The sequence below is a fragment of the Canis lupus genome, chromosome 24 (assembly GCF_048164855.1).
Source record: "Canis lupus baileyi chromosome 24, mCanLup2.hap1, whole genome shotgun sequence".
NCBI classification, from domain to species: domain Eukaryota; kingdom Metazoa; phylum Chordata; class Mammalia; order Carnivora; family Canidae; genus Canis; species Canis lupus.
In genome coordinates, this window is record NC_132861.1 from 50,155,502 (window position 1) to 50,170,399 (window position 14,898).

A 14,898-nucleotide genomic window follows, 5' to 3' on the forward strand; every position below is an offset into this window, starting at 1 on the left:
TCTGCCCCGGGAGCGTGGATGCACATGTCTGCAGCCTGGCTACGTGTGAATCACCCCTTTACGTGGACCTTACATGTGCCATGGTGTCTGTCGGCCCCCCTTGGCCGGATCTGGGTTTTATCCCTCCCCACGGCTGACAGTAGCTGTCACACCACCTTGGGCCCCAGGAAGACACGTGCTCGCCTAGGACTGTTAGCTAGGAATGGAGCAGCCACATCTTTGACCTCATCTGGGGGCTTTGTATTGCTTTGGTAACCTTAACAGATGTTACCCTACTGGCTGCTGTATTACTTTGGAAATTTCCAGTTTTAAATAGAAGGTACTTCTGTCTTGCAGCAAACTGATGCTAAATAAGGCAGTTGTACTGTACTGCTAAAAAGTTTTTGGATTTCCACCAGTTAAGAATTAGTATAAAACTGGCTGAACGGGCCAGCTGTGTCCTCAAGGGGAAATGGGGAAAATTCAAGGTCCTTTCAGCTGGGAGGAGTTTCACGTGGCCGTTCACGGTATTGTAAACTCCTGTTTACCCTCCGTGCTTGATTTTCACGTTAATCAAATATTGTTCTTTAGGTAGCAATTTTTAAAGAATTGCAAAGTCCTGAGCTATAACGAGCATGCTGTTTTATTCCAAAGTCACTTCCTGCTAGTGTCATCTCCCCGACATCAAGCATGCAGATCCCATGGCATAATTCAGGATATTTGAGTTATCTGCTCACTTTAAATCTCCGTGAACAGGTTTTTACTCAGCAAGGGGTGTTTTTCTCTGAAACAGTACGTTTCAAGGCCCTGCCGGAGATGTCGTGCCATGCCCGTCGACAGCACCTGGTTCCTCTCTCAGATTTTCGTGTGTCCCCGTCCTCCTCCGCTCTCGGCCTGCGACGCGGTTGGGGGCCTTCCCTGCATGTCGCCCGCCAGGATATGTTCACGGCCTGTCCTCGCGGGTCCCTCTTCCTCAGCTTACCTTTCCTGTGTCCTGGGTCCCGGCGGGGAGAGAAGGGCGCCCTGACCTGACCGTGTTTTCTGTCGCAGGCGTCCGTGTTCGACGACGGCGGCCTCGGCCTCGGCGGGGCCCGGCGGGGCAGTGCCTGCGGTTCCTATGCTGTAAGGCGTTTTCCGTGGTTCCCGAGTCCGCCCCGCGGGCCGCAGGCCCAAGTAGCGCACTGCGCACAGTTCTAGCCGCTGCAGAGAACTAACCGGGTTCTAGGGAGGCGACACCGCCTCGTCTCGATGCTCTGTGGTAGTGGGGGTCACGGGTGCCGTGAGCCGGGAGGCCTTCGGTGGGCGGGTTCAGCGCCTTACACCAGGTGACACCGTGTTCCAGGGAGAAGACAGGGCGTAGCTGAGGCCCCAGGGCTCTTTCCCTGCAAAGCATCAGCGCTAACAAGGGGGGGTGAGGCCCTCGACAGGAAGAAGAGGGGCGATCCACAGGCCACAAATTACTGTCCCCTCTGGGTAATCGAAGAGGAACACATTTAAGGACGCAGGATCTTACCCGCACAGCATTCCCTTTTATTTTGCTGTCTTTCCACCTCCTCCGAGGACTTGAAATGACAGACTCGGATCTCACCACAAAGGCATGGTAGTCAGTTGTACCCGAAATACTTGTTGAGTGAAAAAATGAGCGAAAGAAAGAGGGGAGGAAAGTAGAATGGGCCCATCTGTGGAAGCGAGGAAGCAAGTGGGCCCGTCCTGAGAGCAGGGGACGCCGGACGTCACCGGTGCTTCTGGGTCCCGGCCCCGGGAAGCGTGCTGGCTTACTAAGAACTCCTCCAGAGTGCTCCTCTAGTGGTGCTTCCGATGTTCATTGGCTACGTAATTGGCTAAATAATCCAATTTCTGGCTTATCATAGCTTGTGAATATTCAGGAATTCCTACAAAGCTGTCAACACCTACAGTTTTCTCTCGAATGTAATTTTTACAAATATGAATTGACATAGCATTAGTTTCTGGGCACATCTAATTAAACATTTGTGCATTTTATATCGCATACTGCTCGAAATGGGGTGGAGCCCACCATATTAAGTGTTTTTCTCAGTTCTTAAAACATTTTTGGAGGCCGTTAAGAAGCTCACAACTCATGCCTACTGGGGAAAACAGGTCTGGCCTGCCTGTGACAGATAAAATGCAACCATATGATTTTCTTTTATCAGAAAAGAGATGGCATACTAACTCTTCAAGAGAATGAAACTTTTCCCAAGCACCGGAGACTTTTACTTTTCCGGGGACTGAAGTAGAGCTTCCGATCGGGTGGGCTGTGGGTCTCGTAGATTCTCCTTCAGGGTCGCCTCTACAGGTGGACTTTTAGAGCAGCTGGCAACCCTTACCCCCACCCCCACCCCCACCCCATTCTTTTCAGGCATCGCTGAGCACTCTTATTCTGTGCTCCTGTAGGAACCACCTGGGAGCAGTGGTATTTGGGAAGCTAAGGAAGTAAAACTTCTTGTCCCGACTGCACAAATATCCAAAATATAGCCACACGTCCCTGACGCCAAGCTGTGCAGAAGTCATCAAAGAGTAAAAATAAGTTTTTTCTGCACTTAACACCACACTCCCATGCAGAAAGAGCTCAGCGTGCATTTGTTGAATTAAATTGGGCAAATTGGACCCTGGGGTAAAATCCCTCAGAAGAGATCTTTGTTAGCAAATTAGCTGGCGGGATGGGAGGGAGGCTCACTGAGCTCCATCCTCTGCATCTCCCCCAGCCCCGCCCCTACATTGCCCTCCTGGTGGATGCGTTTCCCCCATTCTGGAACATGGCTGAGGAGAGAGCTTCAGGGCTCTGGTCCGCCCATACCTGTGGCCACTGGCTAATTCACACACCCGTTGTGAGGAGGCAACGGCTCGGGGGTCCCGTCCTGTCCTTCAGCCCAGGCCAGAGCTGGAGAGAAGGACCCTCTGCTTGGACATCAGTCCAGGCTGACCCCAGGCTTGCGCAGGCTGGTCCTGATCCCATTCTGGAAGATTTGTCCCCATCTCAGAGCACCCAGCTTCTGTTAGCCTCCCCGGGGAGTAGCCTCAACTACAGTGTATGTTCACAATTAAATGGCTTAATTATAGTTTAATGATTAGAGATTGAATGACTAGCTCCCTCTTAAGTAGCACTGTTTTGCTCTTTTATATCTTCCTCACCATTATTAGGTTGTGTGCATGGTGTCGGAAGGACTGTGGCTGTGTGCAAAGTGACCTTAGTTGCCCTGACGTGCCAGGAGCTGTCATGAGCACCAGTGCCATCTGATCCAGGAGCATGAAAGCCACTTGTGGCAGAAAGGGACAGCACAGAGGAGCCCCCACGTGGGTTCTCCTGCATAATCCTCTAGCACCTCTGTGTGGTCAGTGTCCGTGCAATTCCATGTCCCAGGTGACAGGCTAAAGTAACTTTTCCAAGATCCCATAGCCAGTGAGAGCTGCCACCTGAGCAGGATCTTTATAATTTACGTCAGCCCCACATCAGCCACACTGGTTCCCAAACACAAGCTATTCCAAAGGTGGCCTGTGGACCAGGTATGGACCTTAAAAGTACTTTTTCCTGCATGATCGGGTCGGCTGATTGGAGAGCAGCTTTTGATTAGAGAGTTAGAAAACCTTGGTCCAGCAGTGAGCCCTGTTAACAGCAACTTGTCCTGTCTCTGCACAGTAAACCAGAAGACGAACGACCAAGAACTCAGTAGGATTTTTCTATAGGATGGTTTTCTTCTCTCTTGTGTCATTAAACCCAAAGGCAAAATTCTTCTGTCTTAGAATACTGACCTTAGGTATTTTCTTTTATGTTGAATAATAAAGCGAAATATCAGAGTAGCAAGAGCGGTACAGTTCTTGTCTGTGCCAAATGCGCAGAGAACTCCTGCATATGGTGTGTGTACAGCTGTATTCATCTGTGCATCTGAAACAAGGTGTTGCATGTAAGTGTAACTATGAGGTTAATCTTACTCCCGGGAAGGAATGAGAAGGATAATGAGTAGGTAGGTAGGGTGGGTCTGGCTTATTTATGGTCTAGAGTCGAAACTGTTCATTCAACAAGTATTTCCTGAGCACAGGCTCTGTGCGGGGCCTCGTGTGGCCCCCGCGGATTCAGCAGGGACTAGACACGGACCCTGCCCTCAGGGGATTGCATTCTGGTGGAAAAATGTGCAAACTAAAAGGTGAAATGTAAGATGAGAGTCAGGAGCAGCCCCTCTGAAGTCCGGTGCCTGCTATGATTTGCAATAGAGAGAAGGCCTGCGGGTGCGGCGAGGCGCGGGCGGCGGGGAGAGCAGCTGGTGCCTGCCTGGCAGGGTGCACGGCACTGGGGCTGGGGGCTGCTGGGTGGAGGGGCTTGCTGCCGGGCTGGGCAGGCCTCGGGGACGATCCCCCGCAGGCCACCCCACAGTCCACGGGGTGCCTGTGGCCCTCAATCGGTTTGAATCCTGCCTCCCCTCCTCCCCCACCTGGCTCAAGAGGAAAGTAAGACTGAAAACAAAAACACACGAGAAAGTATCTCAGACTGGAACAGACGTGAACACAAGGGCTACTCCAGAGGGCGTAGCTTCCAGGTCAGTTAGCGGTGTTTTCCTCTGCTGGCAGAGCACGTCCAGGCACACGGAGGGACGGACGGACCAGGCAGGCAAGCAGACCGGGGAATCTGGCGCTTTCCGGAAGCCGTGCCCGGCTTTGTAGTAACCCCAAGCGACCAGGCCTTGTGTCCCACTGCTAGACAGCCGAGCACCCACTCTGCGCTGGCGGGGGCGGCTCCTGTCGCTCCCCGTCGCTGTCGTGCGCACCCGGACGGCGTGGCCCCTCCGCGCCTCCGCCAGGCGGGCTCCGCTCCGAGCTGAACGGACGCTTTGTGTTACTTTCTCCTCACTGACCAGGAATTCTCTGTTCTTTTGATATTATGACTAATTTCTCTCTGTCCTTAGCGGGCATGTGCTTGAAGCTGTGACAGGCTCAGCCCTCCTTTCCCAGGCGAGCCCGCCGCCCCGCCCGCGCTCAGCCCTGTCCTTTCTGCCTCGCACGCGGCTGACCTGCACGGCCCGCGGGGCGCTGCCGGCGCCCCCGGGCCCGCCCTGCCTCCGCTGACCCTGTCCCTTTGTTTCTGTCTGCGTCCCGGCGGCGGGCTGCGTGGGCAGCCCTCGGAGCACGGCGGCCACCTCAACTCCAGCTCCCGAGCCTCGTCCAGAGCCAGCTCGGCGCGGGCCAGCCCGGTGGTGAGTATGCCTCCCGCTCCCGCACCTGCTCCCGCTCCCGCACCTGCTCCTGCACCTGCTCCTGCTCCCGCACCTGCTCCCGCTCCCGCTCTCGGGGGAGCTCTGTCCTTCCCCCTCCCCTGTCCTCTGAAACCAGCCCTCGGCCTCCGAAGGCCTCCTAGACGCCGATGAAGCGGGAGGGCTTTCCGTGATTTATTTCAGGTCTAAGAAGCGCCACGGTGGGGGAAGGTGCTGCCAAATGTAGCATATTATTATCCCTGAGGGCAACATTTCTAAAGGATCAGTATAAGAAGTTAGCAGTGTTTGGGGCTGAGAGTCCGACCTGGAGGAGGAGGGACACTTGGTCCAGTGGGGGGCGGGATGTAGCCAGGTGCATGGATATGGGGGGCGGGATGTAGCCAGGTGCTGGATGAGGGGGCGAGATGTAGCCAGGTGCATGGATATGAGGGGGCGGGATGTAGCCAGGTGTATGGATATGGGGGAGCAGGGATGTAGCCAGGTGCATGGATGTAGGGCATGCAGATGTAGCCAGGTGCATGGATGAGGGAGCAGGATATAGCCAGGTGCATGGATATAGGGGGTGCAGATGTCGCCAGGTGCATGGGTGGGGACACGGGTTATGATTTAAAAGTTGGAACAACTGGCTCTGATGTTTTGTTTGTCATGTCACCTGTCATTGGACCAGCTAGAAGGGCCCCGGGGTCCCAGGTTCTGCCCCGCCCCCACCATCCCTCTGGCTCTCATCCCTCACCAGCTGGGTCCCAGCCTTTCCTTGTCCTTGCTGCGCATATTTCCCAGGGCCATTGGGATTTCGGCGTCTTTGAGTCTGCTGCTCTGTTTGAGGCTACCGTACATTCTTCCAGTGATGAGGGTGTGCAGGGCGGTTGCCTGGGGCGCATCTGTGGTTGGGCGGGTGGCATGACGTCCAGTGGGCAGGAGCTGGGGCTGTGTGCTGGGCATGCCCGCCACATCACAGGCCAGTGGTGCCCTCCCTGATACACCCCGGCTGCCCGGAAGCAAAATGAGCAAAGTGGGTCTCTTGCCCTGCTCCTCAGTTACAGAGAAGCATGGCGTGGTCCTCGACTTAGTGACACAGCACCACGGGTAGACGTGTTGATGCCTCTAATCTAGGGAGGGTTCCTGGCAATAGAAGAAGAGGCCATCGAGCTGAGCTCTTCTGCTTGCACAGAGGCACCTGTTGGTTGCTGGTGATTTGCTTGTTTTTTTAAATTAGATACAGTCTTTTCAAGCCTTGACCTTGCATGCAAATGCATATACTGGTTGCTTCTGGGGAAAGCAAATAAAGGATCCCTGGCAGCTGAGCCCCTATCACTGAGTCGGGCCTCCTGCCCCTGCTCTGTTGTCCCTGACTCCAAGGCCGAGGCCAGAGCCATTCATCCCCGGGCTTGTGCTGGTATTTTCCTGGTGGGGGAGGAGGGCTCCACCGACGACCAACCCAGCAGTAACAGGAAGATGTTCATTGTTCAGTGTAAGGTCAGATTTTAAGTCGGGCGAGTTGCGTTTTGTGGCGTGCTTCGTGCCCCGTGGTAGCACAGTATATACGCACTCACCCATGGGGAGCCTTAGAACTTTCCACGGTAAACGTAACGGGGACTCCTCCTTAGGCGTGACACCCCCTCGCGCTCACTCACCTTTTGGAAAGTAGTACGAGGATTTGCGGTTGGCAGAAGGTGGCGTGGCCTGACCGGAGGACCGCAGGGCCCCTCGGCGCAGCTCCCGGGAAGCACGGAGCTGGAAACGCCACCTTGAACCGCTTCTTGAACTGCTTTGGGTTTCTTCGGGCATCATGATGAAGTCTCAGGATAAGAGGACTTCTAGCCACTGCGACAGAAGTGGTCGGGATCAGACACAGATTTCCATGTCGTATGCTTTCTCCATTTGTGAAAAGTTCACCCACATATAACGGGTTCCGTGGGTGACCGCAACAAGAGGTGGCGTTAGGCTCGTGCCCCTGGGACCTGCCGACCGACGGTGGGCGGCTGGGGGAGGCCTGGCCCCAGCTGCGCCCCGACTCCCGAGTCCCCCATCCTTGGGAGCTTCTCCAGGCCGCGTCCAGGGGAGGAAGCGGCGGGCACAGGGGCTGCAGGGCCCTCGGATTCCAAAGCTCTTCCTCGTCTTCATTCTCTGCATTTCCAGCCCAGGAAACCTAACTGTGCCCGCATCTGGCTTCACCGAGCTCTGAATGGAAGGTGGGAAGGTGGGCATTTGGGGCTGAGCCAATGTTGCAGCTCATCGCGAACACACAAACCATCTTTTCTCTTCCCCGAGACAACTGCTCATTGACAAAGGTCCCCCGGCTGCCGTACGGCTGGCACACTTCGCGAGCGAAGGTCAGCATCTCGCAGGCTGTGGGACGGGCCATCCTTCCGCCCCATCCAGGCACCAACAGAACCGGGGACTGGCAACTTGCCGTCTCCTGCCCTTACAAGTCCTGTGGCTCCTGGGGAGTGATCCGCGGCCTGGTGAATCATCAGGAATGCGAATCCAGGGGAGTGTGAGGGAGGGCAGGGGACAGGGCCTCTCTGGGAAGGAAATAGGACTGGGGCCAGAGACAGCCCAGGGAGGCTGGGTGTGGAAGAAAGGCTGGTGCCCCCGGACGTGGAGGAGGGGCCCTCCGAAGAGCAAAAGTCACCAGAAAGGAGGGAGTGGTAGCTTGTTCTCCTGGAAGAAAAGAAAGCTGCCTCAGCCTCCGAAGACCCTCCCCCCTGCCCCTTGGTCCTCTCGGCATTGCGGGGAGGCAGAGCGGATGCCGCCCCATCTCCGGGCCCACCTGTCTGACCTCATTCACATTTTTCCCATTCTGTAGATAAGCTGGATGTTCTTGTCCAGAAAGTCTGGGGGCTTCCCCTCGAGGAAGCTGTGGCCCTCGCGTTCAGCCAGTGTTCATCGGGTACCTGGAATGTGCTGGGCCCAGGGCTAGTGGTGAGCACACCGACCTGCTGCGGCCCTCAGGATGCCTAGGCCGGAGAAGACAGGAAGACAGGCAGGCAGCAAGTGGGCGCGCATGTGGTAGAAAACCCCTGGGGAGAGATGCGGGGAGCTTTGAGAGTTGCTAGAAAACCCCTGGGGAGAGATGCGGGGAGCTTTGAGAGTTGCAATCGGGTGGTTCGCTGGTTCTGGCCTGAAGCCACCCACGCAGAGGGCCTCGCCTGGTGAAGCCCACACATCTGCATCGTCCGGGCCCCAGGATCCAGCCAGGAATCCAGAGAGGCTGCCGTGTTTCTGAAACAGCCATCAGAGGTGTCCTGAGTGGAGGCCAGATTCATGTTCCCTGTGTGTATTTAGAGAAAGCATGAGTGATGAACTGGAACCTCCGGCCGGTTTGAGCTAGAAAAACAAAAAGACTTCAGTGACTCATGTTTTATGTTTGTATGAAGAGGCAAGGGCAGCAAGTGGAAAGGCAGGTCATGCGTTACGAATCCACGAGTTCAAGGACAAGTCACTCGGGAGAACGTCAGTGTTACTGAATTAAAACCCAAAATTTCCACGCTAATGGAAGACTTCTAGCACTATTCATATTTGAAGGGAAATTTCCCTTAAAGGGGGTGTTTTCTGAGCCGTGGTCACTATTGCCTGTTTGTTGAGAGGGACCGTGCGTCGACATGGCTCCTCTGGCCCCGTTTCCCGTCTGGGGTCTGGGGTTGCCCGGCTGGGGGCTGGTGACATCCTGGGGAAGGGTTCTTTTGTGCCCGGCCCCTCTCGTAGGGCCCGGCCATGCCCACATGTCCAGTTATGTCTCTAAGCAGGGGGGGCAGGCCAGCTGGTGACAGGGGAGGCCTGGACCTTTTGGCCCCAGCAGACGTTACATTTAAGTGAGCCTTGGTAGCATGCTCGTAGAGGCACGAAGTCGGAAGGTTGGGATTAATAAAATCCCGGTGCGCTACCTTGATCACCTGTTTTTGAAAGGAAGAGTTGCCATCATTTAAAATCCAACAGAAATATTTTAGAAGTGACTGTCTCTAGCCAGTTTTAAAAGCTGTCTATGTGTTGTGATTTTAAAAGCTTTGCTCAGCTGTGACTATGAAATGCGGGTACACACCTGTTTCACAAATCTGTTACTGGGACGTTTTCTCGCCGACCTGAAAGGTTTAGGGTTGCTCAGTCCAGGGCAAGAACAAAGTGAAGGCCCGCGGGGCGTGCGGCCCTGTAGTCCTGGCACGAGCGGGGACGCCGTGGCTCGTCCCAGGCCCCTGCCGGCGTGGGCGACAGGTTCTTGCAGCAGGTGCGCCCCACGGCCTCCCCTTGGGTCTCGCTCTGCTCCGTGTCTGCACCATGGCATGCAGCCCCGAGGATGGATTCAAAGTGGTTTTCGATTTTGTTTCTTTTATATATATATATATATAGTCTTTCCAGAGGTCAAACGCTGTGCATTATGGCGAAACTAGAACACCTGGCCTGGGTTGCTCTGCTCAGGGGAAGGTGAGGGGCCCTTTATGAGCAGGTACAGCGCGGTCGCCCACTAAGCTCCACGCAGGCTGCCGGCTAGTGGCAGCCCGGGGGACTGCACCAGCTCCTTTCCCTGGGCTCCTCGTCCTTAGGATTTCAGAAACGGGTGTCCTCTGTCGTTCAGAGGCAGACTTAGCCTCGTATGTCCCCGAGAGATTGGAAACAGCGGCTAAGCAGAGATTGTCTAGAACCCTCATCAAGAGCTTAAGTTTTTCCCTACACGATCTCTACCTAAAAACACATCCTAAGTTTCCACATTCTGGAATGTATTTCTGGGCAAAGGCTTTTTTGAGACTGTTTTTAAACTTTTTTTGAACACTGAAGAGCTAGCTATGGCATTGGGTTTTTTTTTTTTTTTTCTTATTTGATGTTTTCCAAATCACAGAGCGAACACGGTGTTTTTTCTCACCTTCTGTGACCTTCCCGATGGGCTTACGGGAAGGAGCTCTTAGTGTGCAGATAAAAGAGAAAGTTGGCCTTGCTCTGCTGATGTTCAGAAAAGAAAGAAGCAGCACCAGTGCCAGCCTCAGCCTGTGGACCCCCCAGACACCTTCGAGGCTCAGGGTGTCCCCTGGGGGCGATGTCAGGGCTCCATAGGCTGCTGTGGGTCCCACTGAGACTCCGGCCTGAGCATCCATTGTTCTTGGAATGTGTTGGACACTGGATTACATACCAGATTACAACGCTACCTTGCCCTTTGAGGGCCCCCCCTCTGCCTAGAACGTGCCCCTCCCTTCTGTTTGTAGCACGCACAGTGTGCCTTCAATAGATCAACGTGTTTTAGTGATTTGTGGTCCTGAAGCCAAGGACAGAGTTGCTTCAGAGACATGTGCAAACAGGAAACGTGGAAAGCTGGATTCGGGGCGAAGGGGGGGGTCTCACTTTTCACCCCCTGCCAGCTCCCCACGTCTGGGCATCAATCCCAAGATGGTTAAACCAGAGTCTTCAATCCCAAGATGGTCAACCCATGGCTCCATTCCTCATGAGAAGTAGGAAGCGTTGCAATTGGCTCCGCTGCTTTTTGTTGCTGGCAACCCAGGTAGCAAGAGGCCTGGTCCTGCTCTCGGGCTGTAACCATAGTAATGTTGGGGAGTGAACACACCTGGAGCTTGTCGTCCTCCCCCACATCGAGACCAACACACACAGCTGTGGGAAGCTGTGAAGGAAACGGGTTCCGGTTCAGTTCATTATCAAGTCCCCGATCGGGATCGGGAGCCCTCCTGCGGCCCGTGTGCATGCCGTCCAGATATGAGGAACGTTGAAGAGCCACCCGGGGAGCTGAGGCCGACACACCAAGCCGCCCGCGAGCCCCGCCGTGCCTGGCAGGAGCCTGTCGGCGGGTCTCGTTGGCACAGTAGTTCTTAAACTACAAAGGAAGCTAATGTCGTGTTACCGTCTTACCTCTGAGCCCGTGTTGCCCATCTGATGCTCTCACGTATTTAGCATGTGTCCATTTTCCTCTACAGGTTGAAGAGAGACCAGAAAAGGATTTCACCGAGAAGGTAAGGAGTTTCTGGAAGCCTTCGTGTTGTCGATGATCCACAGGGGGCCCAAAGCGTATGGATGCAGCTGATGAGGAAATACGATGGTTGATCTTTAATAAAGATGCTCCCCCGGGAGTGAGCAGGTTTGCGTGTGGCCCAGCTGCCGGCACCTCGTCCTTCTGGGTCCCCGGGAGGCCTTTCCAGGGTGTGTGTTGGCTCCTGCTGGAGAGCAGCGGCGTTCACCGTGGCCCACGCAGGGAGCAGCGGCTTCACCCAGATAGGTCCCAGGCAGATGAGCCTGGAGGCCCCCCAGATGAGCCTTCCTTACGGCTTTGCATAAGCTGCTCGAGACTTTCCCATTCGAAAACAGGATTCAAGTAAAGGTACCTGTATAGCCAACGTACAAGTGAGTGTTGTCTGAAATCACATTCAGTGTTTGTGGCGTTCTAGGGGTCTCGGAGCCTGCCCGGCCTGTCCGCAGCCACCCTGGCCTCCCTGGGCGGGACGTCCTCTCGGAGGGGAAGCGGGGACACCTCCATCTCTGTGGACACGGAGGCGTCCATCAGGGAAATCAAGGTAAGGCTGCCAACCTACTTACGACCTAGAGGAGCCTCCTATGAAAATCAGGCTTCGAGTATAAATTTGTAAAGTTCTGGATCTTTCTTGTGGGTCCCCTGTGTCCCGTAAACACATGTTCTAGTCACATCGAGACGCAGGTCGGTTAGGGTCTCCCACAGGAGGCGCACCTGCTCGCCCCACCGCGGCCGGGCACACCAGTGCCCTCTGCGCCCCCTCGGCTGTCCGGGCACAGCTTGCTGAGGTGAGGGCCCTCGCCCTGCTGCCCAGCAGGTGCTCGGCCACTTCTGTATACCTGACATGCACAGACACGTGGCCTTCAGTTGTTTGGAACGTGTGGGACTCGCTGCTCATTTCTTGCTGCTCCCAATCACACTGCCTTGCTCTTTGAGGGTCCCCCTCTGCCTAGCACATGCCCCTTCTTTCTATTTGTAGCACACACATATGCCTTCAATAGATCATCGTTGTGGGATTTTTTTCTTCTCCCACTGGAACGTAAGCGTTAGTCTCTGCTACGTCCTCACTGTCCATGGGTGGCCACTCCGAGTGTGTGAGAGAGAAAGGCAGTACAGTTTGTTAAACTACCTAGGACCTCAGGGGATGGGCTCTTCCATCCTCTGGAGACCAGAGCCAAGGCCCGAGGAGGAAACCTAAAGATCGGACTTGGTTTCATTGATGGAAGAATTTTCTAATAGTTAAAACCCAGCTGCCCGTGGTGTCTGAAAGCTGGATGACCGTCTGCCAGGGAGGTCAGAGAAGGGATGTAGCATCAGCCACGGCTTGGGCTGGGCTCCCTGAAAATGCCTTCAGAGTCCTGCGCTTTGTAAGAACGATTTCAGCGGACTGCTCTTCCCAAAACGTCCTCCCTTGCTCTCCAGCAGCTCTTTTTGTTCATTTCCTTTGCTACGTCCGAGTAGAGATTGCTGGAATCATAATTCATCTCTGCTCGAGAGCACCGTTCATCGGCTCAGCGAGCATGTACTGAGGCTAGCTCAGACCAGACAGTGGGCACCAAGAGGGCAGGGCGGAGACTCGGAGCTCCGTCATCAGCTCAGGACAGAGCTTTGCCGAGGCCCATCGTTAGTATGTCACTGTGTCTAGCACAAAGCAGGCACCCGAAGAGCTTGAGTGAACTCTTAAATATGAATAAAATAACTCATTTCATTTTCAGAAGCTCTTCGGCCTGTTGTCTAAAATTGTGCAGAAATATAATGACACAGAGCTGAATTTTATGAAGGTGTCCAATGAGCAAGATCTCAATTTTAATCTCCATAATTTTGAAATGTATTGTATTTTCCTTCAACACTTAAGGAAAACAAACAAACAAAAAAAGAAAATCACTGCCCAAATGGGGGAAACGACACAGAGGTAGAAAAGATTTAGAGGACGGCTTCTCTTTCTTGGTGGTCGGTCTCACTTTTTTCCCATTATCATCTCCTTCTTTTGCCAATTCCTAGGAACTGAGTGAGTTGAAGGACCAGATTCAGGACGTAGAAGGCAAATATATGCAGGGGTTGAAAGAGATGAAGGTACCAGCTTATGCAAGTGTGGGCTTATGGTACTAACCCAACTTAACTTTAGAAAACCCTAAAGAAGTTGCCCAGACTGCACGCTCGCTCTCAGAAGCCTCCAGACTGCAGATCTCCGGGTGTCAGGAACACGGGCGAGGGCTTGTGCCCTGAGCGTTCTCCCATAAGCAGCTTCCACGTCCACTCCTGAGCCCCGTAACCCTCAGTAGAAACAGTTACTAACGTACTTGCTGATGCATGTTTTGGACTCATTCTCCTCTCCCGGCTCACACCCAGTTTTTTCTCACTTCCCACACAACTGTACCGTAGGGTTTTGGGATTTTCTTCACTGTCCATAGTAGCTCCATACAAACAAGGCTTCACTTGATTTGCTTCCCCAAGAATATGATGTCTGCCCATAAGGCAGTCCGTGTCGCTGGGCTTCTGAAACATCCAGAATACTTGCATGCCGTAAGATTTCACTGATTGAAGCTGCCTCTGAGTGTGCACCATCCTGGATTTATTTGAGCAAATACACGCTCCTTTTGGAATGTAGAGTCCCTGTATCGTGCCAGCCAGGAAATGTAGTTGCCATGTTCTTGGGTGGGGAGGCAGGTAGTTGAGGACTGTGTTCTCTGTGGATCTAGGAGTAGATGGCAAGCCTGTCACTCCCTTTTCAGCTCCCCAAAAAGTACCCCCAGAAGAATCTGAGTTGTTTTTGTCACAGGGGCACCGGAGAAAGGCCATGTTGGTTTTTAAATGACTAATAAGGGATGCCTCGGTGGCTCAGCGGTTGAGTGTCTCTGCCTTTGGCTTGGGGTGTGATCCTTGGGTCCCGCCATCGGGCCCCCTGCAGGGAGCCTGCTTCTCCCTCTGCCTGTCTGTGTGTCTCTCATAAATAAATAAAATCTTTAAAAAACATTACTACTAAATAAATCACTGGCATGTTTGTCGCCTCTCCCTGAAAAGAGGGGGAAATCATGATTGACTTTCATGCATGGGAGAAGGAAGTCACTGAGCCAGCCTAGGAACTGCTGGTCCCACCTGAAATCGTTGCCCTGGTTCACACATGCAGGCGAGAGCAGCACCGGTCCGTGAGGCCTCCTCATGGGACCGGACACACCTGACCACGCAGTGCCCACCTTTAGCTTCGGTGGTTCGCACCCAGGGACTCGCCCTCCCCATTCTGGGGTCACCTTCCCCTGATCTCTGTGTGGGGACAGAAATGCTGCCCTCCTCCATTGCCTGGCCAACGAGGGTGTCCGCAGGAGGGCTGTGTTTCTGTTGCAGACCTCTTTCCCTGGGCTGTCCCTTCAAAGGAATGCCCTTTGTCCTTCCGGGGCTGACCCACTGAGACCTGAATAGCTTGTTTAGTTGTCCTAGAGGCCGAAACTTAAAACTTCACCTTATCCTTTCCTGGTTCACAAGCCCCGACAGGGGGTAGCCAGCAGCAAGTGGCAGGTGTTTGTTAAGGTGACACACTGGCTCTTTTCTGGGTCCTGGTCACATTTCTTGAGTGACTGCTTCAGAAACCTGTTGAACGGCCCAGCGGGCACCACGGAGTCATGCGGTCAGGCTACTGCTACCCGCGCCCAGAGCCTGCTCATTGCGAGCCTCCCCTGTCAATGGCCGTGGAAGCCGTCCTCCTCCCGGATGCAATTAAGAGCTAAATTTCTGAGT

The 14,898-nt window shown here is 54.2% G+C and overlaps 1 protein-coding gene across 50 annotated transcripts in view; it reads left to right on the forward strand.

Moving 5' to 3' along the window:
* The window catches only part of LRRFIP1 (LRR binding FLII interacting protein 1), a 138,856-nt gene that overhangs the window by 101,386 nt on the left and 22,572 nt on the right, over positions 1–14,898 (forward strand). For 18 of the 50 annotated variants that reach the window (XM_072796857.1, XM_072796860.1, XM_072796859.1 and 15 more), the window contains 5 exons: positions 1,030–1,101; positions 5,106–5,183; positions 11,117–11,152; positions 11,585–11,710; positions 13,168–13,239. In XM_072796857.1, coding sequence (XP_072652958.1) covers positions 1,030–1,101; positions 5,106–5,183; positions 11,117–11,152; positions 11,585–11,710; positions 13,168–13,239 — 384 coding nt within the window. The remainder of the gene's footprint in view (positions 1–1,029; positions 1,102–5,105; positions 5,184–11,116; positions 11,153–11,584; positions 11,711–13,167; positions 13,240–14,898) is intronic. The other 32 variants (XM_072796823.1, XM_072796828.1, XM_072796830.1 and 29 more) reach the window with 4 other exon arrangements.